Source organism: Salvia miltiorrhiza, chromosome 3, assembly GCF_028751815.1.
Source record: "Salvia miltiorrhiza cultivar Shanhuang (shh) chromosome 3, IMPLAD_Smil_shh, whole genome shotgun sequence".
Classification (NCBI taxonomy): Eukaryota; Viridiplantae; Streptophyta; class Magnoliopsida; order Lamiales; family Lamiaceae; genus Salvia; species Salvia miltiorrhiza.
The window spans coordinates 59,175,765-59,200,110 of record NC_080389.1 but is presented as its reverse complement, the minus strand read 5'-3'; the positions used below and the strand labels follow the sequence as shown (position 1 = coordinate 59,200,110).

The following is a 24,346-nucleotide window of genomic DNA, read 5'->3' as shown; positions in this document are numbered from 1 at the left end:
ACAGTTCAACGCTTGACGCCTTCGCCTCGCTCGACAATTCTTAGTTGCTCGACGCTCGATGCTTCAGTGTCGAGCAATGTGCGAATTAAACATAAGAGTAAAAATATCCTAAATGGACATATTTTATTATTTTGAAAAAAGTGGGTATATTTTATGTTTCATCTTTCAAAAATAGTACTCCTATATCCCATTTTGCATCTTTCAACTTTTCTTAAACTCTAGTCATGCTCATTCATCCTAAAACCAAAACAACCCACATTCATATTATCAAGAAATTAAATGTCAAGTGTGCTTGTGTTGGCCTAGGAGTAAATGATTAATGTCCAAGGCTTGAGGTCCTGAGTTCGAATTCATTGTCGTACTATCTTAAAATTTCTTGTAATTTATCAAAAAAAAAAAAAAAAAAACTCAAACGCTATAAATTAAATTTTCTCCTAAAACCCACCCACCAAGCGCCCACGTACAAAAATTTTGTGACCATATCGGCTTCACAAGAAAATTAGATTTTCCTATAAAACTTTGAATCCTTAGATCATCCAAAACCCAGTTAACATCTCCACGTAGCAATTCCTGATAAATTCGGTTTGAAGCAAAGAAGAGAAGAAATGATGAAATTGAGAAAGTGTTGGTGGTGATGATAAGATAGATGTGTTCAAATTTGTACACAAATGAGCATAGTGAAACAAGATTCGACATTTTAGGAAAGAGGAATGAGAACGTCGCCGATGTTGTTGTGCCACGGGTCAGCCAAATGCTTCGCCAAATTCTCCAACGGCCCTGTTCCCGGGTATGCTGATTGCTGCACGCAGAATCCCACAAACGCCAACATCGCAAGACGACCTTCACACAACACCAACACACTTAATTAATCAAATTCAACAACATTCTCTATCTACTTAATTTCATTTTCACAAAATCAATTAATATGTATTTACATATTCATACCATTCTTGATCTCCTTGACCTTGTACTCTTCAAACTTTTTCGGGTCCTTGGAGTAGCCGAGCGGGTCGAATGCCCCGCCCGGGTACTTCTTCTTTTCCGGGTCCTTCTCCATGCTCCTTTGGTGCTCTACAAAGGCTATGGCTAAGAACTCGATCACCAAGATGGTGGGTAGGGTGCCCCACGGAACCGGGTTGCCCAAATAAGTCGCCTGCCCGCCCGGGATCGCGGCCCATTCCTGGGCCTTGACCCAGTTGCCCAAGCCCAGAGCCTCGGGCACCAGGATTCCGGGCTGTGTTATAAACTATTAGTATTGTAACAATTGGTCTATCTACTAATAATTGAAATGAAATTGTGACATAGTATAACTTACGACAGCTAGCATAGCCCATCTGCAGTGGTAGATCTCCGACTCCTTAAATCTCTCTAGGTTTTCCGGGACTGCCCCTAGCCCAAGTGGGTCGAATCCGAAATCTCTGCACCCCAAACAATTATATCTCAATTGTTCAGTTTTAAATAATTTGATAAAATACGAAATTGAAATAATAATACTCCATCCGTCCCTCAATTATACGACTCTTTTACTATTTTAGTCTGTACTCCAATTTCATACTTCAAACAACCTCATAAAATATTAAACATTTACTCAATTTTCATAAAGGTGAGACCTTTATTTCGCTCATAACATACTCAGCTATTTTATTAAAATTCATATCATTCTTAAAGGAGCATGAAATTATGGATGGAGGAAATACTAAAAGAGAGAGATGTAATTACCCTGGAGCGGAGCCATCGAGGTAGGGTGGGCGGGGCTCGCCCGGCATCCACTCGGCGGACATGGTGAACCTGGAGGTGGTGGCATTAGTGCCGAAGGTGACGGAGGAGGCGAATTTCGACTTGGAGGAGGAGAGGACGGAGGGGCAGACGGCAGCGGCTGCGACACCGCAGCTCATGATGGTGTTGGCTGCCATTCTTGATGGGGGGATGAGAAGTGAGATTGGCTCGGCAATGGAGAGAATTGTTGGAGGAAGCTCACTAAGTAGATGGTGATGGAGGATATAGGCAAATCCAAATGCTGATTGTTATTGGCTGAGGGTTCTGCTACCTCTCATGCTATTGGTCCACGTGTATCATCCAATCACATGTTGATGTGGATATTGTGAATGTCTTTCCATGGTCGAGGTTTAACACGGAGTCTCAAAAATCAGACAATATCTTCAATGGATTTATTCATTATTATCTACTTTCCAAATATTCACATTTTGGGCTTGGAATATAACTGCTTCTATTTATTTAAAAAAGAAAAGATGATTTTTTATTTTTGAAAAGTAGAAAATATGATTTTTGATAAGTGAATTCTGGCATCATCAATCTACACAACACAAACATTTTAGATGCAGGAACAAGATATTGATGGTCACAAAAAATATGATTCCACGCTAGAATACCCATTTCCTTCTGTCTAAAACAGAGAAATAAATTTATTTACGTCATATAGATATTTGTTAAATTAGTCAAAACTTATTACTATGCTCATCACAACTGATTCCAGACTCCCAGAATTTTGAATAACCAATTAGGTTTGTGATGATAGATCTCTCTCTCTCTCTCTCTCTCTTACACACACACACAACATGATGACAATAAACTTGTAGATTGGCTCCAAAAGGAATGAAACAGAATATTCAATCAACATATCTGACTATGTTATGATCAAGAACACCAAACCCGAGTGAGAAGGAAGTGTAGAGAAATCCAGCAAATGTGAGGTCTTCAATCTAAAGCAGCAAAGAGCAGCGACGAATTCGTTCCACCAAAGCCAAAAGAGTTTGACATGGCCGCTCTGATGCGCATCATCTTTGAAGCACTCAAAGGCATAAAATCACCATTAAAAATGGGATCTGGTTTAGTGAGGTTAAGGGTTAAGGGTGCAATCCCCTGCAACGAAAGCACGTATTAGCAAATCAAACTCGTAAACTATAAATTACGTACACTGTCAGTTTGCGTAATCTGTTGCAGCGTGGTGTATAACCGTAAAACTCAACAACCTAGACATCTCATATTAACAATTTTCACGCGTATAACTCAATCACCAGCAGTGTTGTAGACCTTATTATACACGACATGCATTCTCATACACGCAACACGTAAATACTTCTAAACATTCTCCAGTTATGAAAATCTTACATCGTATGCTAAAACTCATTCACCTTCCTCTTCAGCAAGTTTCAGGACTAGATTATATATATAGTTAAAGACATTATAAAGTTGCAAGATTAACATAGATTTTCTTACATGGTGAATGGATAATATGGAGAATATTGCTTCAACAGCTCCTGCTGCTCCAAGGAGGTGACCCGTGGCACCCTGACATCCAATCACGCGTAAAATAGAGATTCAGTTTCATCAATACCTAAAATGTATTCAGAATTGAATGGTTTCTTTTGCTGCAAAGTCGAGATCCTGACGAAACATTAAAGTCATGCCACTCCAAAATTATTCACAAATATGTATCCATAGACAAACTGAAGCTCAAAATTTAGTGGCAGATGTCCACTTAATCTTGCTTGCAATGCAACCAAGACAAGCCATTGAGTCATGAACTGGGTTACCTTTGTGGAGGAAAAAGCCAAATTCCCTGATGCTGCATGACTGCAAAATAATGACTGAATCGCCTTGGCTTCCACCGCATCACCTGCACATTTCAATAAGTTAGCCTGAGTTTATCTCACCATCAAGAAGTCATATACTGATTTACGTACCCAGAGGAGTCGATGTTGCGTGTGCATTGATGTAATCCACCTGGTTAGGGTACAGACCAGACTGCCAACCACAGAAAGGACAAGGAACATATATCAATGACCTAATAATGATTGTAACTTGGTTTGCTTTCTTGATTCATAAGTATGAACAAGAACATAATTTAAACAGAGAGTTACATTTGTGGCTAAGTCGAATTAATATGTAATGATACTTGCCTTTTGCATTACATTATTTTACTAGAAGGTGATGAATACTGAACTGAACAATCAAGTTATCTAAAAAATGACACTTCAAAAGTGTTATGACGAAAGGAGAGAAAATTCAGAAAAGACATTGTAGATGTTTTTATAATGATCAGGAAATATGAATCTAATACCTGCTTTAAAGCACGTGACATGGCCAAAACTGCTCCTCTTCCATCACCGTGTGGTTGGGTGATATGATATGCGTCACCTTAAGAGGGGGAAATATCAAATTGTCCATGAAATGCCTAATGCAGAGTAGAATGTCAAGAAAATCTGAAAGTTGAAGAAATCACCTGACATCCCATAACCACGGACTTCCGCATACACTTTTGCTCCTCGTTTCCTAGCATGCTCGAGTTCCTTTTACAAATAAAGGATGCGATAAAAGGTTTCAAATCTCTCCTTAAGAAAGAAATAGAAATTTTGCTTGGCGTACTAGAAATACCACTCACCTCAAGAACGAGGATGCCAGAACCTTCACCTATTCTGTTATAAGCAGTTAATTAGATGCTAGATGTGAAGCAACTCCAAAAAATAAAAAATACGCATCAGAACAATTAACAATAGAAGCCGTTACTTACACAAATCCATCACGGCCACAATCAAAAGGTCTTGAGGCTTCTTTAGGTTCATAGTTATACTTGGTTGTCAGTGCCCTTGACCTGTCATATAGCAAAATTTGTTGGTTCCATTACTAACTTAATTTTAAACTCTCCCCAAAATTTCACCATGGGACTAGAGAACTTCAGTGGACTTTCTTTTACATTTGTTTATGCAAAAGGTAGTTTTATTTTTCTGCACCCAAAGAAAATTCATGAAGTTCATCTACGTTTCTGTATAGCATCTACATGCAACTAGCACATTTAAGCATCGAAAACAATGACAAAAAAGTATTAAAATGTTGAACATATTAGCATCGAGTTCCCAAGATTTTAAAGTAAAGGCCCTATTAGCCTCAACTTTTAAAAAAGCTACATATGCACTCTTCTAAACATGACGCCACTAAATAGGAAAACAGCTTTTGATTCTTAATTTTTTAAAGCAAGTTACCTAGCCTTGTATTAAGCCTCAGTGAGATGCAAGACAACTTTGAGGATGAATGGCGTAAAACACTGGTAAATTGTTACCTACAGAATCCTGCTATAGACAAAGCATCAATGCTTGCCTCAGTCCCTCCAGCAACCATAACATCAGCATCACCAAATTGAATCATTCTGGTAGCATCTCCAATAGAATGTGCCCCAGTAGCACAAGCTGTCACTGCAGCATGGTTTGGTCCCTAGATTCAAGATCAAAACTAGGATATACAAAACTAGATCTTGTATCATGAAAAATGGTTCAACCACAAAGTCATTGTGTGTAACTAGCAGCCAGGAATTATATAACAATTTCATTTTTATTGCTCAACATTTATTTGACGAACAAGCAACTTAGTTTTACTATCAAAACATAATACTAACTTTTTGTTCCCTTTAATTCATCTATACATGCTGTTTTGCAAGGTCTATCTTCAGTTATTACAGCTTTTGTAGCAACAAGTTTGCTTCTTTGAACGACAAAGTTGGGGTAAATGATTCAAACATAAATATGCAGCAGTGTGAAATGACCCATTACACAGTCATCTCTATGGCAACCACATATATTTATATAAACATATATATCCCATATGAAAATGACTCCTCCCAAAATTATCATGTTACTAGGTAAACAGGAATGCAGCATACCTGAAATCCATACTTCATGCTCACGTGGCCAGAAGCCATGTTTATTAGTATCCTTGGGATGAAAAATGGACTAAGTCGGCGCAGTTTCTGCACTCAGAAAAAGAAATTCGAAAAAAACCAATTATTTTAATATATATAAGTACCGGAAATCTGTTTAAAAATCCAAAACAGAATGACAAAATGCTGGATGATCATGCATGATTCCATTTCATGGTTCCTAACGGGGATACTTTTGAACTTTCAACAATTGGAAGAATTTTACCACAAATCAGCAAACAAAAATAGCATACAGAGCAAGCAGCCAAATAACCTTCTCACAAATCATTCTTGAAGCATCCAATATGTCACTAATGCTACCAGTTCCTGCACCTATGGAGACTCCCTGACAATCTTAAAGTTAGAAATGGGAAGTCACAAGTAGAACTCAAACACACAATCCTACATAAATAAAGGAGCATAGTACCGTGCTTTCCTTCTCATCTTGCTGAGTGGGGATATAATTTGCATCTCTTAGAGCCTCATCGGCAGCACATAATGCGTAGCCAATAAATCTGGCAATCGACCTATGATCCTGGGGTGATTAAAAAATAAAATTTCATAACTTGTCATGCTAGCTCATGAAACAAATGCAATGTGAAGGCAGCCCAAACGTGATTGCTATTTCTCATCACACACAACTATTTTCTCTAAAATAAACTAAAAACGTATGTCTTGATAGTTCATAATTGATGCTTATATGGAGGATTGATAAGTTTTAAAAATGACAAAATAAACCAACAAGTTTTACCTTAGAGTTAAGCCATAACTCCTCATTAAATTCACCTGGGTTGGACCCACAGCGTACAACTCCAGCAACTTTTGATGTCAAATGATCAAAGGTTTGCTGCTGTGTCTCCGTATCAAATCCATTCATCTTCAGATCTTCAATAGTTACTGCCCTAATTCCGCAATCCCCATCCATTAAACGCTTCCAGGTGGTTTCCACACCACAGCCCAAAGGAGTTACCATACCTAAACCTATTTACAGTATGACCACAAAAATAAGTGATAGTGTACTTTAGCATTATTGTGGCATCAGAAAATTCAACAAGAACCCAGCTATCAACCAAAAAAATACTATCAAGGAGAGCACTAACAGTCATCTCATATACTCAAGTACATGAAGAAATCAGCATCAAATACAGATTCAAGCTCACATGATTTCATGAGTGTGCAAACAAGTATTCACAAAACAATTATGTTGTGTGCATGCACATAGTAGGACTAACCAAAATGGCACAAAGAACACCATCCATGGCAAACCATTCCCCACCATTTAAGTAATCGAAAGCACTACATCTAATTCCAAGCAAAAACTCCTCCCAATGCTGCCTAGCTCGCACACTATTCCCCTCCAAGATACAATTTTCAGTTCTAATTCCAGAATAGAAACTTGACAGATTTTGCTAGATAGCTAATTTATGGGAATTACCTGTCACAACAACTCGATGGGGCGCTGAAAGGGGTGGAGGGTCAAAGGGAACAGTAGAGAACAAACGGCTGACGTGAATGATTGATGTCAAGATTCTCTTATTGCGCTTAGCCATTGCCATTGCTGCTTCCAAATATTTTCTCGAAATCCAACTTATTCAACTTGCAGTGACGCCTTCATGGAAGAAAAAAAGTTATCAATGACAAACACATTGCGAATTACGTCGCAAAATCGTCTAATATCCCAGAATTGTATGCTTCATCTCTTTGGGAAATTCTATCAAACAGGTAATATGCTAACTTAAATTCACCGCATCTTTCTCCTTCCGAAAAAGAGACATTTTTATACTCGAAATTAGTAATATGTTTTATAATGTGAAAAATGCATTGAATTAAGAAGAGTGAGATTGTTACCTATTCTTTTATATGCAAATGGAGATTTTTTCTTATTTTTTTTTTATTTAAGAGTGAGATTGTTACCTATTCAGCCATAGCCCGCCTCAAGTTTTTATATAACTTTGATTATTTTCATACATAACCTTTTAAAATTTGGAATTGCATAATCACCCCAGCAAACTTCACGTTTGTTCTTTTTTTATATATTACTATTACTATATTACTACTATTATTTAAAAAATTGAGATAGACGTGACAGAAATTCATGTGAACACAATGAGGTGAAATAGGAATTCCGAAATCTAAATTCGGAAAACCACTTCTCCTTCCTTTCTCAGCATGGTTCATCGATTTCTTGCTTCAGAATTAAGAATTCCACACTAATAGAAAACATTCCAAATTCAGATCACTAATTCATAGCATCAAAAAATATACCTAAAATATATCATCAATAGACCTTCAAAAAATTTCTTTCACATCGAACCACAATTCGAAAATCAACCAGTTTTGAAACCCAAATTGAGCGCTTCACAGCTCTCAGGAGTAAGCAATCATTTCCAAATTTTTCTGAGTAAACGTAGATATATACATGCATTATACATATATATGCACGCGTTCATATCTCCATGATTAGCAAATGCATGCACCGTTAGATTTGAATTCGGTTTTGATTAAATTTATCTTTTTCCTGAATTAAAAATATTGATTTTTTTTTTGGTGAGCTTAAATAGGGGGAATGAACATGAACGCAGGATTCACGAAGCTGTGCAAGGGGCTGGCAGTGGTATTAATAGGCGGCCACTTTGTTGTGCAGATTCCCACTGCTGTTTCTTATCTTACTCTCATCCCTGCCAAGTACTCTAATTTTGCTCTTTGATCTTGCATATTTGTGATTATTGTTGATTTAATCTTTTGGGGCTGTATACATATGGTTTTGTGGTTGAGTAATGGTGTTTTTCTTGAATTTCTTTGAGCTTTTGTGGTGTGATTGGGTTTGCTTGGTTGCTTTTGTTTATGTTAATTTGAAAGTAGTTGCTTCAGCTTCAGCCACTCTCTATTATATTTCTCATCAAATAAATGGCAACTTTTTCTGGATATCCTAACTTTTCTTGGCATGAGATAGGGAAACATCATTGCTATTACTCAAGACAAGCATGAAACATATGTTTGCATATTTGTCCATAGGCCAAATCGCATATGTGATATGTAGCAATTGTTGGAGATGGGGGTTGATTTTCTTGGGGTGCCAATTAGGATGGACAGTAAATTGCACTAGATGGATATTTGGGGGATGATCGTATAAGGTCTGGTAGAAATATGGATTTTGATGGGATAGTTTCTCTAAAGGACTGGAATGATCGTGTCAATTCTACATTGGTTATGGTTACAGGAGAAGTATGCTGCATTGGGGTAAATCTTGAGCAATATTTTGATAATTTCAGGACAATTCAGTTGAATAATTTCCGAGAATGAAATCTCAATGTAGTGAATTTCAAACAATATAGATTGCTCCTGCTGTTTAAATCTTGTTATCGGGGAAAGGTTAAATTGTTAAGTATTGTTGTTTCCTGCAAGCTTCTTTAGTTGAATATGAAACACATTAATAAATGAAAAGCTCTCTTCTAAAAAAAAAAGCTCCGACACACTTGCTGCCCTTTTGATTTAATGTAGGACAATTCCTTTTGGTTGGAATCTCATTACAGCTGGATTTGTTGAACAAACAATCTACGGGGTATTTTAATTTATTATTTTTGCTCCTTTTTTTTGTATATATATTTACCTTCTTGTGGTTCCTTTTCTTCTCTTTTTTTTGCTCTAGTTTACTGCAAGATTGTTACTATTTTGCAGGTGGTGATCAGTATAGTTGGTCTTCTTTTTGTTGGGAGGATGCTTGAACCCATATGGGGGTCTAGGGAATTTTTGAAGTTCATCTTTGTAGTTGACCTCCTAACATCATTTTGCATTTTCACTGCTGCTATTTCCATGTACTACTTTACGAGGGAGGAAATATACCTGTAAGTGATGCATGAGCAACATTTCTCTAGAATGTATCATGGTCCATCTTTCATGATACTTCTTTTGCAGTTACAAACCTATTTCAGGATTCCAAGGGATCCTATCGGGGCTTTTAGTTGGCATCAAACAAATAATACCTGATCAAGAGTTGTCTTTCTTAAAGATAAAAGCAAAAGTATGAACTTTCCTCTTCAGTAGTTTTCTTTTGGCCGAATATTCGACTCCTGTGCATGTTTGAGTCTGTGTAATGTTCAAAGTCTAACGGGCCAAGCAGTACACATGTACTCTTTCTCATGGTTCATTAACTCTCCGCTCTTGCAGTGGCTTCCGACCTTGGTAATCTTGGTCTCTGTTGCTGTAAGCTTTTTAGTCACAGAAACAGCAGCATACCTTCCTATCTTGATATGTGGAACATACATGGGTTGGATTTACCTTAGATACTGGCAAAGAAAACCGGAGACGAACTTGAAAGGTGATCCGAGTGATGAATTTGCTTTCTCCACATTCTTCCCTGAAATTTTAAGGTAGTACTGAACTTCCCTTTGTATTTGTTAGTTTACAATTGGTTTCTGCATTTCAAACCTAATTGGATTTTCATGCAGATCGTTGATTGATCCTATTGCCACAATTTTTGAACGGATGCTTTGTGGAAGACGACCAGAACCCCCTCAAGTCACAAAGGACTATAATTTCGTAGACACCTCATTGCCTAGTCCAGAGTCTCTTGAAGCTTCTAGGAGAAGGTAATCCCACTCCTTGCTTGTTAGAAAATATACTCAATATTGACTTTGGGTGAGGAAGGTTATATATATTATTGGTGAACTGATGATCCCATTGTCATTTATAAGCATATTTGATGGGGTGACTGAGAACATTTATAAAATATATACTTGAGTTTCAAGAGGATGGATGCATTGTGTATTCTTTGCTTGTTTTTCACAATAGTCTCCTCTTACAAAGTGAGTGAGTTGCACTATGATTTGGTAGCTCAAAATCTTAATGTCGTGTTGTAGGCTTCCATGTCATAGTAGATTACCTTCATATAGGTCAATGACTGATTAGAGAAGGCGGTATGTTGAACTCGTTGTAGAATGTAGATATTAGGCTGCCTACAGAGATTCGTTTATAGGTTGTTACAGATTCTGTTTGATGTTGTTCTTGTCAAATTGCCTTGTGTTTTTTATGCTGTTCTTATCAAATTTCTAGGGAACGAGGCGCTCGGGCGCTTGAAGAAAGGTTGGCTGCTGAGAGACTGAAGGCAGAACAGACTAAAAGGGAGTTAGGAAATGTGTAGGAACTCATTTTCCAGTTTTTAATCTTGTTACAAGCTTCTTGTTAAATCATGCAAGGCAAATTTTTGCATTTGTTGATTATGATCCTCAAAATTTTGCATTTTATTAATTCATTTATACTCGTATCTTTTCTTCTGTGTTTGGAGATGGGTTTAAACCTCAATTATTAGAATAGTATTAAATCCATATTTTCATCACTCACTCGAGGTGGCACATTACAATAAGTTATTTGTCGGCAAGAATCTTTGTCGGAAAAGAGAAATCAGTAGAACTAGTGTCAACTTGTTGTTGGCTTTTGTAGCCCACCTGAGCCAGCTCCGGAGAAGGAGGGTTTTCCACATCCCTTTCTATCTCAGTAACCGAAGTTGAAGTTTCCGGCAATCGATCTTTGTTGTTTAAATCACGAACGTCGTGGCGGCTGGGGGAGGCCGATGCCCCCTCACCACCCCACCCCTCGTTGTCCATGCCGGATGACCTTTTGCGGCCATGCCGCAGATAGGCCGGCGACGTGCTACCGTGTGGCGTGGGGGGTTTGCTGGAGAATGTGGTGGTGATGGCGGACGGCCGCCCTTCACTCGCGTGCTTCTTGGCCGTCGCTTGCCAGCCGCGCAGCGCCAATGCCACGTCATCGCTGAAAATGACTGGCTTCATGTTTGATCCCATCTGAGTAACCAAGGCATAGAGAGGGAGTGTCACATAACTGCACAGAACCTGTATCACAATGCTGCCAAAACAAAACAGCATCGTTAGAAAATTTGTTTTTTTTTATTTATTTTTTCAAGTAGTTTCACACATTTTGCAGTGAGAAATTCATACAAACATATACCCCATCACGATTCTTATGATCATATCTTCAAGATTCTCATGGTAGCAAGATGGATATCCAAATTTAAGCTGCAAAAAAGAATAACCATGAGCACAACATTTTGTTGTGAATAAAATGTTGGAAGGTTAACATGATCATACCCAACTCCAAGCAAAGAAAGCAAGCTGAAAAGCATTCTGCAAAAGAACAAATGAAGAGATACATATGAAATGATAAGGTTGTGTGAATGATGAAGAAATGAAGAAGAGCAACATATATACCTCAAAGAGAACAAAGTGAATGAGGAAGAGGATGAAGGGAGGACGACGAAACCAGAAAAGATCGTCGTTGGGCTGGACTAGAGGACTACCCCTCACCACATCTCCTCTATCAAGAACCCTTATTCCCATTTTTGTGATGATCACTTGCAATTTTGCTCCTACTAAAAGTATTATCTGACAATTATAATCAACTTTGTATGTTAGATCAACTGTTTGAGGTGTCTTGATTTGGAATAGAATGTGATCATCTGTTTTTACTCACAATTAGAGGGATGAATGGCAGCCAAAAATCCGAGTACCACCCTGTTTGAGAATACATGAATAGCTCAATTAGTCTTAAAGTAGTCGAGCTTCGGATGAGATCCTCTGGTCCACAATTCTACGTCCCGTTTCATGGCCCACTGCCAAGATGTGTAAAAAGGGATAAAAGAAACTCACCATTGGTGTTGGTTAGGAGAAACAGAACAGCACAGAACCATAATGCAGGGCTGCATATCAAGAATCAGAGTGAGTTGCAAATTTGCAATGTCGCAAATATACCCAAAAAAAAAAAAGAAAGAGTAAAGAAAAATAAAAGGGAAGGGAGAGAGAGAATCATTAAAGGGTTTTTATTTTTTTATTTTGAGGTCAGAATTATTATAGTTATTATTTACCTTATTCCAACAATGACTTTGAAATCTTCTTCGAGTGCTTTATTTATATATACTTGGAAATCGAATGTTGCCCGGATTTGAGGTGGTAAATGTTCCTAAAATTTAGAAAATGAAACATTTATAAAATGCTGCTATTATAATTATAAGTCAGAAAAGAAAAAATCATGGAAAAATTTAATAGGCGCAATTACTTACTGTTACAAAGCCATGTCTGAGTGTTAAGTAATCCACTTTTGCAACTGATGGGAAGAACTGCCTGAAGAAACACACCTGCATATGTACCCCAAGAAACCTCAAACTGTTTGGTTTCTCTATTCCGTTTTCATTTGATATCTATGATATTATCTAATTAAATGTGACGTACACTGATTATTATAAAATACGAAACAAAAATGTAGCAGAAATTCTCAGGCCAAAATTATGCATGTTGAACATTTCCCTCCAATTAATAATTGATCATGTGCTTATTATAAAAAATAATGTGAACATTTAAATAAATAAATTGTAAACATTTAATCATCCCTACGTACAGCTCCTCTAAAAATTAAAATAATCGGTACAATTATAGTGTATATGAAGATTATATATTTTTCTAAGAAGTTAAGGGAAATTGGAAGCCAGAAATATATTACTATTGGATTGTGAACATTTAGTTGTCCATACAAAATGTTGGTTACAAGTGGTAATAATAAACAACAATATATATAGAGAGAGTAATAAAAAGGAAAATAGAAAGTCTTACAATCCATAGAAGAAGAGATGAGCGGTTCCAAAAACGCAAATGTCTTCGTCCAAATGAAGTCTCCCTCGCAAATCTGAATCTCTCTGGATCTACACCATCGTTGACCAAGAAAAAAATAGTCAAAATACGTACAATATAAAAGTTTATATTATTAATAATATAAACCTTTTTATATTGTTATTATTAAAATGGGCTTTCCAAATTAAACTTATTTTAAGAAAAACATAAGCTTGAGTTATATATATATGGCAGCAAATCTAACTTTTATTGACATATGTACATACAAGTCAAACGCTTAAGTAATGAATTTTTAAATACATATATATAAATGCTAGATATTGTAGGAATTTCAACATGAATTTGATACTGACCATGATAATATTGGTATTCACTTGTCTGCGTTTCATCCTCCCATGCTTTCCATTTCCTCATCTGGTACAAAATAAAAAAATAAAATAAAAATGGTATCTATAGAATAATTAAGATCTTTTTTATAGTTTTTTCTTTGAAACCAAGATCTTTTTTATAATTGTGTGCAAGCTTCACTATTTAAAGAATGTAAAATTAATTGAATTTTTTAAATTAATCTCATACATAAAAATCAAATAACTCATGTTAATTAATTACCTTTAGTTTTCCCAAGGCGTAAGTGACAACACAATAGATTATATGAAAAAGTGCCAAAACAAAAATGAAGATATGCAGCTGGTGTATCCCGTATGCTGAAACAAGTTGCACCGTGCCCTGCAAAAGTTGTACGTAACCACATTTAGAAACGATATATGCACACACAAAAATATGTTTCAGAATACATATTTAAATCATTAATGAATCCAAACCGAATGTAATGACTAATGTGTCATTAGTGGAGGACCAAATGTAGGCTGTTTGACTCATCATATCGTCTTAATTCGGAAACGAGACTACCCAATTACACAAATACACATATCTTTTGCATCCACAAATAATTTAAAAATTGTAAAATATATATAATTAACAATTTATTATTACCTTTTCAAGACATGGATCATAATATTTCTTTTTACTGTATATGTCTTCCTTACAAGGGTGCCAAGAATCTCCAACATTTTTCGGTACACAAATATTAGAAAGAGTCTCCTGCGTCACTGTCAGCAGTAACGATATGAACCCTAGTAGCATAAGCTCTATTCCCACAAATCAAAAAACAAAAAAGAAAAATTAATTAATATATAATTTCTCAATGAATTAACAAGAATTAATTATCGAAATTGTTGATACACATATTTACCTGCTTTAATCTTCCCTAGAGCTTCAAATAGCGCTACCTTCCTTTTTTTCTTCAACCACTGCAATCAAATGGAGAATTGATATACTTCTCAATAGTCGAACCTATCAAACATGACTTGTTTAGTGCATTTTACAGATAAATGGAAAGTAAAGTACATACTGTGGTGCAGATGGTACCTACCAATTCAGCATGATGAATTATTTGTTCGATGACGATGGAGATAGCAACCATCGCGAAGAAAAAGGCGGCCACCGCCCACGTTGGCGTCGCCGCCAAAGTCTTCTCCTTAGGCAACTCTGCCATTTATGGATAAAAAGAAATTAGGGTTTTTAGATGATCACAAAATATACTCTATGGATTCAAGATGCACAGCAAAAAAAATTGGAGTAATTGCATGACTTTGTTTGTGCAATATATATATATATATATAGGTGTGTGTGGAACTACTTCACTTTCTTAATTATTGTTAGGTGGGTCAATTGTTAGCTGAGCAATATGCAGATCATGAAATCTACGTTATGTATTTATATAGAGTGAAACAAATAATATTCAATCAGTACTAATCTATATGCCCGAGAGAGAGAGAGAGAGAGAGAGAGATGAACTTCGTAAAAGTTTTTGAAAAATGATACAACTAGCTAGCTAGCTTGTTAAAATATAGGATGAATTTGGATATGAAATTTTGAATTGAAAACATATATATACTTATAAAAATAAAAATCAAGTTTCTTTTTTAAAATGTTTTGCGGAAGGACCTCAATGATTTGGACAGGATAAAGTTTTATTTAATATATATTCAATGGTTTTACTATGTTATGTTGTATGCTGCTTGATTATATTAATATTAATTATTAATTACTAGTCAATCACGGAAGTGTTTTCAATTAATTTAACTATCCTAGTTACATATAAGAGAGCGTGACTGATTGCAAAAAAAATAAGAGAGCGTGACTAATCGGTATTAAAAGTTTTTTTTTTATTGCGTGTTCTTTTTTCATCTGACCTAATTTGGTGAGTAGTTTATTTCTCTTCAGGATTTGGCAAGTCCTTAAATATACAATAACTTAAATCTTGATTTATTTCTCCGTTCAAAAAAAAAAATCTTGATCGATTTATTTCTAATAAATATCTATATCGAACTATTTCATTTAAGATTATACTATTTCTAAATATGAGTATTTCAATGTTTGCGCTAAACAAAATCTAATATATCTCATAAATTATAAGAATAGTTTATAAGTAATTAAGACAAGAATGACGTGTAAATTGATAGTACTATAAAAAATGACGTAGTATTAATTATGAATGAATGTATTTAACGTCACAATCTTACCAACTATATATTGATAAGAAGCTTTATACAGTTGACTGAGTCTAGTAAGACCATGAAAGTCCCCTCAATAATAAATTTTTTAATTGATTATTTGGTAGAGTAATTATCTCATAACAAATATATTATGAGCTCGGATCATGTTAATGTTTTTTAATTTTGGGGCAATAGTTCTAAGACCTACAAATACCTTGTCTGTCTATTTTTGGGTAGGACCACATTTGATGTACATGATTAATAAAATTAGTTAAAATGTACTCCCTCAAAGAAAAAGAAAAAAAAAGTTAAAATGTTCAGGCTGGACCCACAAATTAATTAAACTTTTGGCCCATGAGCCATCGGGCTTAAGATCGACTTGACCTAACCCAAAAAAAATAGTGTAACTAGACCCGGCCCAGAAAATCATAATGGCCCGACAGGTTCTACTATAATTCTAGTAGTCTACTTGATAAAATAATTAATTTGACATATAGGACAATGAAGCGTAATTCAATTGGTAAAACACTTCTCTCTAAAATTGGGAATTCTAAAAAAATGACATGTAAATTTTATGAAAGATTATATATTAAAATATCATTGCATAAAAGTGCTAAAATTTTTAATCATTAAAATCCATACGAACACTCATTTTAAGTTTTGAATTTCTTACAACCTACTTGTTTATATATACATATATATCTGGAAGTGTTTTTTGCATATGTTGATTAGGATATTCCATAACTCAATGATCTCTCTTGAAAAAGAATTAGAATTGCTTATAGTTATATATTATTCCAAGAATTGAGGAATTGGCAAGTGATTAATGTTGTTGGGAGTATCATAGATTACACTAAAAAAACGATGGAGTTTTACATTAATACAGTATATGTTGAAAAAAAATGGTAATTTATTTTCAACAAATTAAACTAACAAAAGATAGAAAAAAAATATGCATGATTACTCTACTTGGGAGATTTGGAAGAATCATTTTTCACAAAGGAGAAATCACTAGAAATAAAGCCAACTTCTTGTGAGGAAGGATTTCCAATATCCGTGTCTATCTCAATAACTGAAGTTTCTGATCGTCGATCTTTTTTGTCACGATAACCGTGGTGGTTGGGAGAGGCATACGCCCTCTCCCTGCCACCACCCGACTCCTCAGTCGACTTTCTGCGGCCATTCCGCAGATAGGCAGGCGACGTGCCACCGCGCAACGGAGAGGTGGGCCAACTGGACAATGGGGTGACGCTGACTGAAGGCCGCCCTTCTTTTGCCTGTTTCTTGGCCGCCTCCTGCCAGCTGCGCAGCCCCGATGCCACGTCATCCCCGAAAATGACTGGCTTCATGTTTGATCCCATCTGAGTAACTAAGGCGTAGAGAGGAAGCGTGACATAGCTGCACAGAACCTGTATCACAACACTGCCAAAACAAAAACAAAAACAAGAAAAGCATTAGTATATATGTTTCGATGAAATTAAGGTAGTTTCCACACATTTGGCAATGGGAAATTCACAAAGAAACAGAAGAAACATATTACCCCATCACGATTCGTATGAGCAAATCCTGAAGATTTTCATGGTAGCAAGATGGATATCCAAATTTAAGCTGCAAAAAAAACAAAAGCATGAACACAATCATAAATGTTGGAAATCAATGAACATGACCACAAATATTTTTTGTTTGAACAGTTTGCAGCAAACTAACAACTCACCCAACTCCAAGCAAAGAGAGCAATCTGAAATGCATTCTGCAAAAGGATCAATCAAGAAACATAAACATAAGTACATCAAAAGATAAGGTTTGTTTGAATGAAAAGAGTTGAGTATGAAGAAGAAATATAAACCTCAAAAAGAACAAAGTGGATGAGGGAGAGGAGGAATTGAGGGCGACGAAACCAGAAAAGATCGTCGCTGGGATGAACTAAAGGACTGCCCTTCACCACATCTCCTCTCTCAAGAATCCTTGTTCCCATTTTTGTGATGATCACTTGTAGTTTTGCTCCTACTAAGAGTATTATCTGAGAATTTTAATCACTTGTTCATGTTAGAGATAAGCTATTTTAGGTTTAATTCTTGATCTGTAGTAAAATACAGAGATGAGTATTGTTCACTCACAATTAGAGGGATAAATGGTAGCCAAAAGTGAGAGTACCACCCTGTTCAAGGAAACATAAACACCTGAATTAATCTCTAAATAGAATAATATCAATAATAAATAAATAAATAAAAACATGCTACAAACAACAGAAATATTAATTCTGAAGTTGTTGGATTTCTTGATGTTGTGTGAAGAAAAATTTACAAAAAAATAAGAAGTGAAAAATATGGACTGACCATTGGTGTTGGTGAGGAGTAACAGGACAGCACAGAACCATAATGCAGGGCTGCATATTAAGAATCAGTTAACAATGTTGCAACAACTTTTTTCTTATTGATGCAAGAATGAATTCTTTTTTGTCTTTTTTTCTTCTTCTAACCTTATTCCCACAATGACTTTGAAATCTTCTTCAAGTGCTCTGTTTATGTATTTCTGGAAATCGAATGATTCCTGGATTTGCGGTGGTAGATGTTCCTGAATTTCAGACAGTTTAATGTTAATGTTGTAGAAATACATACATATGTATTTACCCTTTCTTTTATGAGATGTAGAAAACATTTTGGAACATATATGAAAATAACTTACTGTTACAAAGCCATGTCTAAGTGTTAAGTAGTCCACTTTTGCAACTGATGGGAAGAACTGCCTGAAGAAACACACCTGCCCAAAAAAGGAGAAATTAATCACAAAAGGCTTAGTACCAAATTCTTATCGATGCCTTATAGCTTTAATTATTTAGAGCGTATTCATGAGCAATAACCACAAAATTAGCTAAAATAGAACGCAAAATTAAGATTTCCCTCCAAATGATTAAATGAACATCAATCATTAATCATACATACACTTCTAAATTCTAATCTATTATGTAGATTCTATATTTGGCTAATCAAGTTTAAATGGAAATAAAAAAAGGTAGTCTTACAATCCAGAGAAGAAAAGTGGAGTGGCTCCAGAAATGCAAATGTCTTTGTCCAAACGAAGTCTCCCTCGCAAATCTGAATCTCTCTGGATCTACACCATAATTCATCAAGAAAAAATCAATCAAAAAATATATACAAATTTAGTGTACATATATTGAAGTAGTCACCAACTAAATGCGATTACGATTAATTTCAGCATAAATTTAATTTTTTAAATAATAGTACTGACCATTATGGTATTGGTACTCAACCGTCTTTGTTTCATCCTCCCAAGCTTTCCACTGCCTCATCTGATACACAATAATTTTTCAACAAATTAAAAAATAATGCGTGTATATATAATTTGTTCGAATTGTACAATTATATATGTAAACATATTTACATATATACATGAACCATAGAAGGTAAGTCATTCACTATCTAATATTCACATATAATAAGCACAATAACACATACAAACACATGTAATTAAGATGCTGTTTATATAAATATGAAAATATAATTACTATCCAAGGATGGAAAATTAATTGAAAATCTCAATCACTCTCCTAATTATAAACTAAATTTCGATAAATGTTAACTACCTTTAATTTCCCTAAGGCGTAAGTGACAACACAGTAGATTACGTGAGCAAGTGCCAATACAAAAATGAAGATATGGAGCTGGTGTATCCCGTATGCTGAAACAAGTTGTACCTCGCCCTGCAATAGTTGTATGCAACCAAATATATATTTTACATCTATAAATAATTAGATGCAAACAATTTTGAAAAAAATGAATATAAATTTACAAATACTCACGTGCAACCGGTTGCATCGTGCAACTGGTTTTCAGAACGACGCTACTTCATTCGGAAAATGACACATGAACATTTCCGAATGACACTACTTTAACATACAAATGACACTTGAAGTCATTTGTATGTTGAAATAATGTCGTTCAGAAACGAGTTGCACAGTGCAATCGGTTGCACGGGAGAGTGCCTCATATAGATTAACCGATTATACCTTTGCCAAACATGGATCGTAATATTTGCTTTGATTGTATGTGTTCTTACACGGATGCCAAGAACGCGCAACATTTTTCGGGACACAAATATCAGAAAGACTCTCTTGTGTCACTGTCAGCAGTAACGATATGAACCCGAGTAGCATAAGCTCTAAAACAAGTAAAAAAAATAATGATCAATTAAAATTTTCAAATGGTGAATTTGAATTAATTCTAAAATTGAACAAGAACTGTATATATATTGACATTATTGATAGACATTTACCTGCTTTAATCTTCTCTAGAGCTTCATATAAAGGTAACTTTCTCTTTCTCTTTAACCACTGCAATTAAATTAATAGAGCATGCCTAATAAGTCCATACTCATGCAATAACAAATTTAAAATATCACCGTCTCGTGTTTGACTACGTTTGTATAAACTCTTTAAAACAGCTTATTGCACAGAATTAAGTATACCGTATACCATTTCAGTACGATGAATGAGTTGTTCGATGACGAGGGAGATCGCAACCAACACAAAGCAAACGACGGCCACCGCCCATGTCGCCGTGAACTCCAACGACTTCTCCTTAAGCAGCGCCATTATATATATATGCTCGGTGCAACAACGAAAAAACAGAAAATTTGGAGTAAATTGTGTAGTTTACAACTATTTCACTAAATTTCTCTAGTATTATGTGTTTTTTAATTAGCTAAGATATATATTGTGTAGAAGATCTTCCTTTATATAGAGAGAGGTGAGAGAGAAGGAAGATGAGTCGTCAATCAGTTGAGAGAAAAGTGTCGATACTCAATAGGTTTGAATTTTCCAACGTCAATTAATGTGAGTCAGGAGAGTTCTTAATTTTCAAATATGAACTTCGTAAAAGATGTTTTTTTTTTAGATGTTTTTTTTCTTTCTAAAGGGACAATGAAGTTAACTATAAATGTACGTTGTTGCTTATAAATTAAAGTTTACATTGTTTAGATGTTCTCAAAGATGATTGATTGATAATAAGACATGCATGTTATAATTTAACATGTGTTTGGACTTGACTTTTAAATGTTCAAATTTGTTTTTTGAAAAGTCAACATATGTATAGTTTCTTGCCACAAATGTAATCTGGAGTTTGGAGCTCAATGTTTTGGATAAGAATTAAGATAACACGTATGTGATGATTATTTTTTGTCTATTTAATGCGGTGTTTTTTATCTTTCATGTTGTTCAGTTAATAACTAGCTTTTACCCACTCGTGCGACGCACGATAGACATTGAAATTAAATGATAAATTTAAATAAATATAAATAATAAAAAAGTCAAATACTTACAAAATATTCCTTTCGCCCCTCAAAATTATTCATACTTTTCATTTTTGGTACGTTCCCCAAAATTATGCATATCCTATTTTTGGACACTACCCCACATATAATTTTAACAATTTTACTCTTTTAACTTACACTATTTACTCATAATATAGTACTTAACAATACCCTTGATGTGGGACCCTATCTCCACTATCATTACTACAAACAAATTTTTATTAAAACTCATGTCGGGTTCAACCATGCATAATTTTGGGGGACAAAGACAGTATATTTTAAAAATAAAATATAATAATTCACATCAATTAATCATTAAAATTCTGAAATTAAAAATATAAATTTTTAATTTATACAAAGTGTAATAATAATTATAATTATTAAATAAAATTAATAATTATTAGATGAAAATTTGCATTATGCATATTACAATATTATTCATCATAATAAATATTTTCATACACAAACATAAATAAAAAGTACTATTTTTTTTTTCAAATTTATTCATTTTAAATTCGTCTTTGATGATTTTCGTACTATATTAAATTTAAGATACATATTTATTATATTTTCATGAATCAAATTTGATGGTGTTTATAAAATAATTAAAATAAAAAAATAAAAAGTAGTGAAAAAATTGGTGGAGGAAGACAGAGAAAAAGAGAAAAAAAATGGAGGGCAAAAAAACTCTTCTTTTATATATTATATAGATTTTAATAATAGTTGATGAATTATCGCGTACGTGTCATATAGTAGTAATTCATGCTGTCGATTTTTCGGCCGCAAAAAATTAATTTTCGGGGTATCTCGCAATTGCTAAACTTAACACGTGGAGTCATCATAAAAACACTGATAAGATTACGAGTTGAACAATTATGGTGATTTAAATAATAGTACTAATTATTTTTCTTTTTTCAACCATGCCAAGTCAAGTCTAGCAAATTAATTATTTAAATAAAAGTGACACCATTAATAATACATATACATAAAACAGAGTAGTTCAAATGAGTCTACATATGTATGGAATAAAATAAGAATTATTTTAACTTCTTAATTAGTTGTGAAGATATATAGTACTCCCTCCGTCCACGAAATGAGTACCCATATTTCCTTTTTTGTCCGTCCACGAAATGAGTACCCATTTCCCTTTTTGGCAAGTGTACCCCACACATCTCTTTAATTAATACACTCAAAAAGTGGAACCCTTAAACTATTCACACTACACTCCATACATTTCTTAAAACTCGTGCCGTCCACAAATGGGTACTCATTTCGTGGACGGAGGGAGTATATTTTTTTGATCAGAAAGGGTAATCCATTAAAGGAACAGGTACCAGAAGTACCAAGAAAAAAGATACAGGAAACCAAAACAAAAGAAAAGAAAAGTGAACCAACAACAGACACTCTCAAAGATTGACTGCCTCGAACCAACTCCTAAAATCCGAGGAAGGGGTCGGCGTATTGTATATCATCTTCCAGCCCCACAACCTCGATTTGATCTCGGCAAAGAGTCTTTCAATGTTCCACTTACCTTGGTTGAACTTGTATTCATTTCTTTTTTTCCAGAGGCACCAGTTTGTGCAGATCCAAACTCTAAGCAAAAACTGCTCGTACTTTTTGTTCCCCAAATTAATGAAGGAATTGAGGTGATCTTTGGCCTTTCGGTGTAAAGCCGTCTGCTTACCAAGCCAAGAGATAACTTTTTTCCACAATTCATCAGTAACTTGACAAGTAAAGAAGCTGTGCTCAATCGATTCCTCCTTCGACTTACACCACACACACAAAGCCTCAGAGATTTGGATGTTCACCTGTCTTTTTAAAAGATTGTCGCACGTTGGCAGCCTTCCTCTAAGTAGTTTCCAAGCTGTAGTAACGGCCTTGGCGGGTGCAGGGGCTTTCCAAATAATTGACATCTCCTTCTCCCTTCTGCCATTGTAGGAGGGGTTTGCCACCAAACAGATGGCTTTATAGGCTGACTTAACTGAGAAAGAATTATCTGTTGATAATTTCCACTTCCATCCGTCCGCGTTCCCGGCAGTAAGTCGAGGTTTGTTGATGAGATCGGTAAGCCGTTGCACCTGTTCATTCTCTCTATCCCTTAGTTCGCGATTCCATCCAAGCTTCCACACCCACTCTCCCTCGACCCATTCCCCCATGCTATTGATTGAGCCTTCCTGGTTAGAACTGAGACGGAAAATTCTGGGGAAGAGGTCCGAGAGCAGTGACGGAGGGAGGGGGGGTCCAGTGGGGGCACTGGGCCCCACTGGAAATTTCAAAATAATTACTAATATATATATAGTAATATTTATATTTTTAGTTAAATATATGTACTTTTAATTCTAAAAAAAAATCTCTTTTTTTCCTTAAAACAATCATAAATTCACAATATTTTTTAATTTAGGTGGATGTTATTTTATATTGTTTGTTATTATTTTTAATTGAAAGAGTAAATTTTAATTTTCAATTATCTATAATGAACGATCATAAAGAAAACAGTAAATTTTGAATTTTAAATGTAACTTTTTTTATAATCACCTTGCAATTTATTTTTCAAGTTTATTTTACTTTTTAAATTATGTTATAGATTGTTTGTTTTAGTTTCTTTATTAATAATATTTTTTAATTATAACTTGATTTTATTATGTATTACATATTATAGTTTTCCTTAATAAAATTCCCATTTAATATTAGATATTATAGTTAATATATTTAAGTAATTAATCTTAGTTCATATCAGTTATTAGCTCAAACCATATGCTAGTGAATTAGTTTTCATTTCTTTTTTGTATATATGTTATTCGTATTTACATTATTAATGAGGATTTAGTATTTCTTTAGTTATGCGAAGTAGTGCGTTAGTGAATGAATCCAATTATTACTTTTATTTTCAGATATCAAGTTATTAATTATTATTAATAATCCTAAATTTTGTTATGTAAGTTATTAGAACATATTTTGATTAATCTTAGTACCTCAAATTGAAAGAGATTTTTTTGATTTCATTTATTTTAAATATTACAATGAAGTTTTTATATTATAATTTTAGAATACTAAATCTAAAAAAATACTATATGTTATAATATAGCAATGCCTAGCTATTAATTTTAAACGAT

The 24,346-nt window shown here is 34.6% G+C and overlaps 5 protein-coding genes across 8 annotated transcripts; 1 reads left to right on the top strand and 4 right to left on the bottom strand.

Annotated features, from left to right (window-relative positions):
* Positions 1-614: 614 nt before the first annotated feature.
* On the bottom strand, positions 615-2,383 carry LOC131014940 (chlorophyll a-b binding protein 6, chloroplastic). Its single transcript, XM_057943122.1, has 4 exons — positions 1,720-2,383; positions 1,316-1,418; positions 946-1,234; positions 615-840 (listed from the first exon to the last, which is right to left on the bottom strand). Exons 1-4 carry the CDS (start codon positions 1,911-1,913, stop codon positions 698-700), a joined length of 729 nt encoding a protein of 242 aa, XP_057799105.1. The 5' UTR covers positions 1,914-2,383; the 3' UTR covers positions 615-697.
* A 101-nt stretch (positions 2,384-2,484) lies between these two features.
* LOC131014913 (3-oxoacyl-[acyl-carrier-protein] synthase, mitochondrial-like) lies at positions 2,485-7,650 on the bottom strand. 2 transcript variants are annotated; one of them, XM_057943074.1, is made up of 15 exons: positions 7,559-7,650; positions 7,146-7,319; positions 6,462-6,691; positions 6,138-6,245; positions 5,985-6,056; positions 5,675-5,761; positions 5,078-5,229; positions 4,532-4,612; positions 4,403-4,436; positions 4,244-4,310; positions 4,082-4,158; positions 3,705-3,765; positions 3,555-3,637; positions 3,238-3,309; positions 2,485-2,880 (listed from the first exon to the last, which is right to left on the bottom strand). In XM_057943074.1, exons 2-15 carry the CDS (start codon positions 7,264-7,266, stop codon positions 2,716-2,718), a joined length of 1,410 nt encoding a protein of 469 aa, XP_057799057.1. In that variant the 5' UTR covers positions 7,267-7,319; positions 7,559-7,650; the 3' UTR covers positions 2,485-2,715. The 2 variants fall into 2 exon arrangements, with proteins under 2 accessions (XP_057799057.1, XP_057799058.1); XM_057943075.1 differs by lacking the exon at positions 7,559-7,650 and having other exon boundaries at positions 7,146-7,533.
* A 148-nt stretch (positions 7,651-7,798) lies between these two features.
* On the top strand, positions 7,799-10,976 carry LOC131014933 (rhomboid-like protein 19). 2 transcript variants are annotated; one of them, XM_057943113.1, is made up of 8 exons: positions 7,799-8,084; positions 8,272-8,395; positions 9,212-9,272; positions 9,389-9,555; positions 9,626-9,731; positions 9,878-10,080; positions 10,159-10,299; positions 10,763-10,976. In XM_057943113.1, the coding sequence occupies exons 2-8, from the start codon at positions 8,277-8,279 to the stop codon at positions 10,848-10,850; spliced, it is 885 nt and encodes a 294-aa protein (XP_057799096.1). In that variant the 5' UTR covers positions 7,799-8,084; positions 8,272-8,276; the 3' UTR covers positions 10,851-10,976. The 2 variants fall into 2 exon arrangements, with proteins under 2 accessions (XP_057799096.1, XP_057799097.1); XM_057943114.1 differs by having other exon boundaries at positions 7,803-8,083; positions 8,293-8,395.
* A 35-nt stretch (positions 10,977-11,011) lies between these two features.
* On the bottom strand, positions 11,012-15,268 carry LOC131014904 (MLO-like protein 6). Of its 2 annotated transcripts, none has more exons than XM_057943055.1 (14): positions 14,780-15,268; positions 14,600-14,657; positions 14,341-14,495; positions 13,957-14,073; positions 13,701-13,761; positions 13,330-13,418; positions 12,783-12,857; positions 12,588-12,682; positions 12,373-12,422; positions 12,197-12,237; positions 11,935-12,108; positions 11,815-11,850; positions 11,675-11,742; positions 11,012-11,572 (listed from the first exon to the last, which is right to left on the bottom strand). In XM_057943055.1, exons 1-14 carry the CDS (start codon positions 14,900-14,902, stop codon positions 11,074-11,076), a joined length of 1,641 nt encoding a protein of 546 aa, XP_057799038.1. In that variant the 5' UTR covers positions 14,903-15,268; the 3' UTR covers positions 11,012-11,073. The 2 variants fall into 2 exon arrangements, with proteins under 2 accessions (XP_057799038.1, XP_057799039.1); XM_057943056.1 differs by having other exon boundaries at positions 14,600-14,700; positions 14,780-14,918.
* A 1,457-nt stretch (positions 15,269-16,725) lies between these two features.
* LOC131014907 (MLO-like protein 6) lies at positions 16,726-20,647 on the bottom strand. Its single transcript, XM_057943059.1, has 14 exons — positions 20,398-20,647; positions 20,199-20,256; positions 19,933-20,084; positions 19,510-19,626; positions 19,155-19,215; positions 18,928-19,016; positions 18,591-18,665; positions 18,385-18,479; positions 18,242-18,291; positions 18,023-18,063; positions 17,752-17,925; positions 17,620-17,655; positions 17,446-17,513; positions 16,726-17,327 (listed from the first exon to the last, which is right to left on the bottom strand). Exons 1-14 carry the CDS (start codon positions 20,515-20,517, stop codon positions 16,871-16,873), a joined length of 1,593 nt encoding a protein of 530 aa, XP_057799042.1. The 5' UTR covers positions 20,518-20,647; the 3' UTR covers positions 16,726-16,870.
* Positions 20,648-24,346: the final 3,699 nt, after the last annotated feature.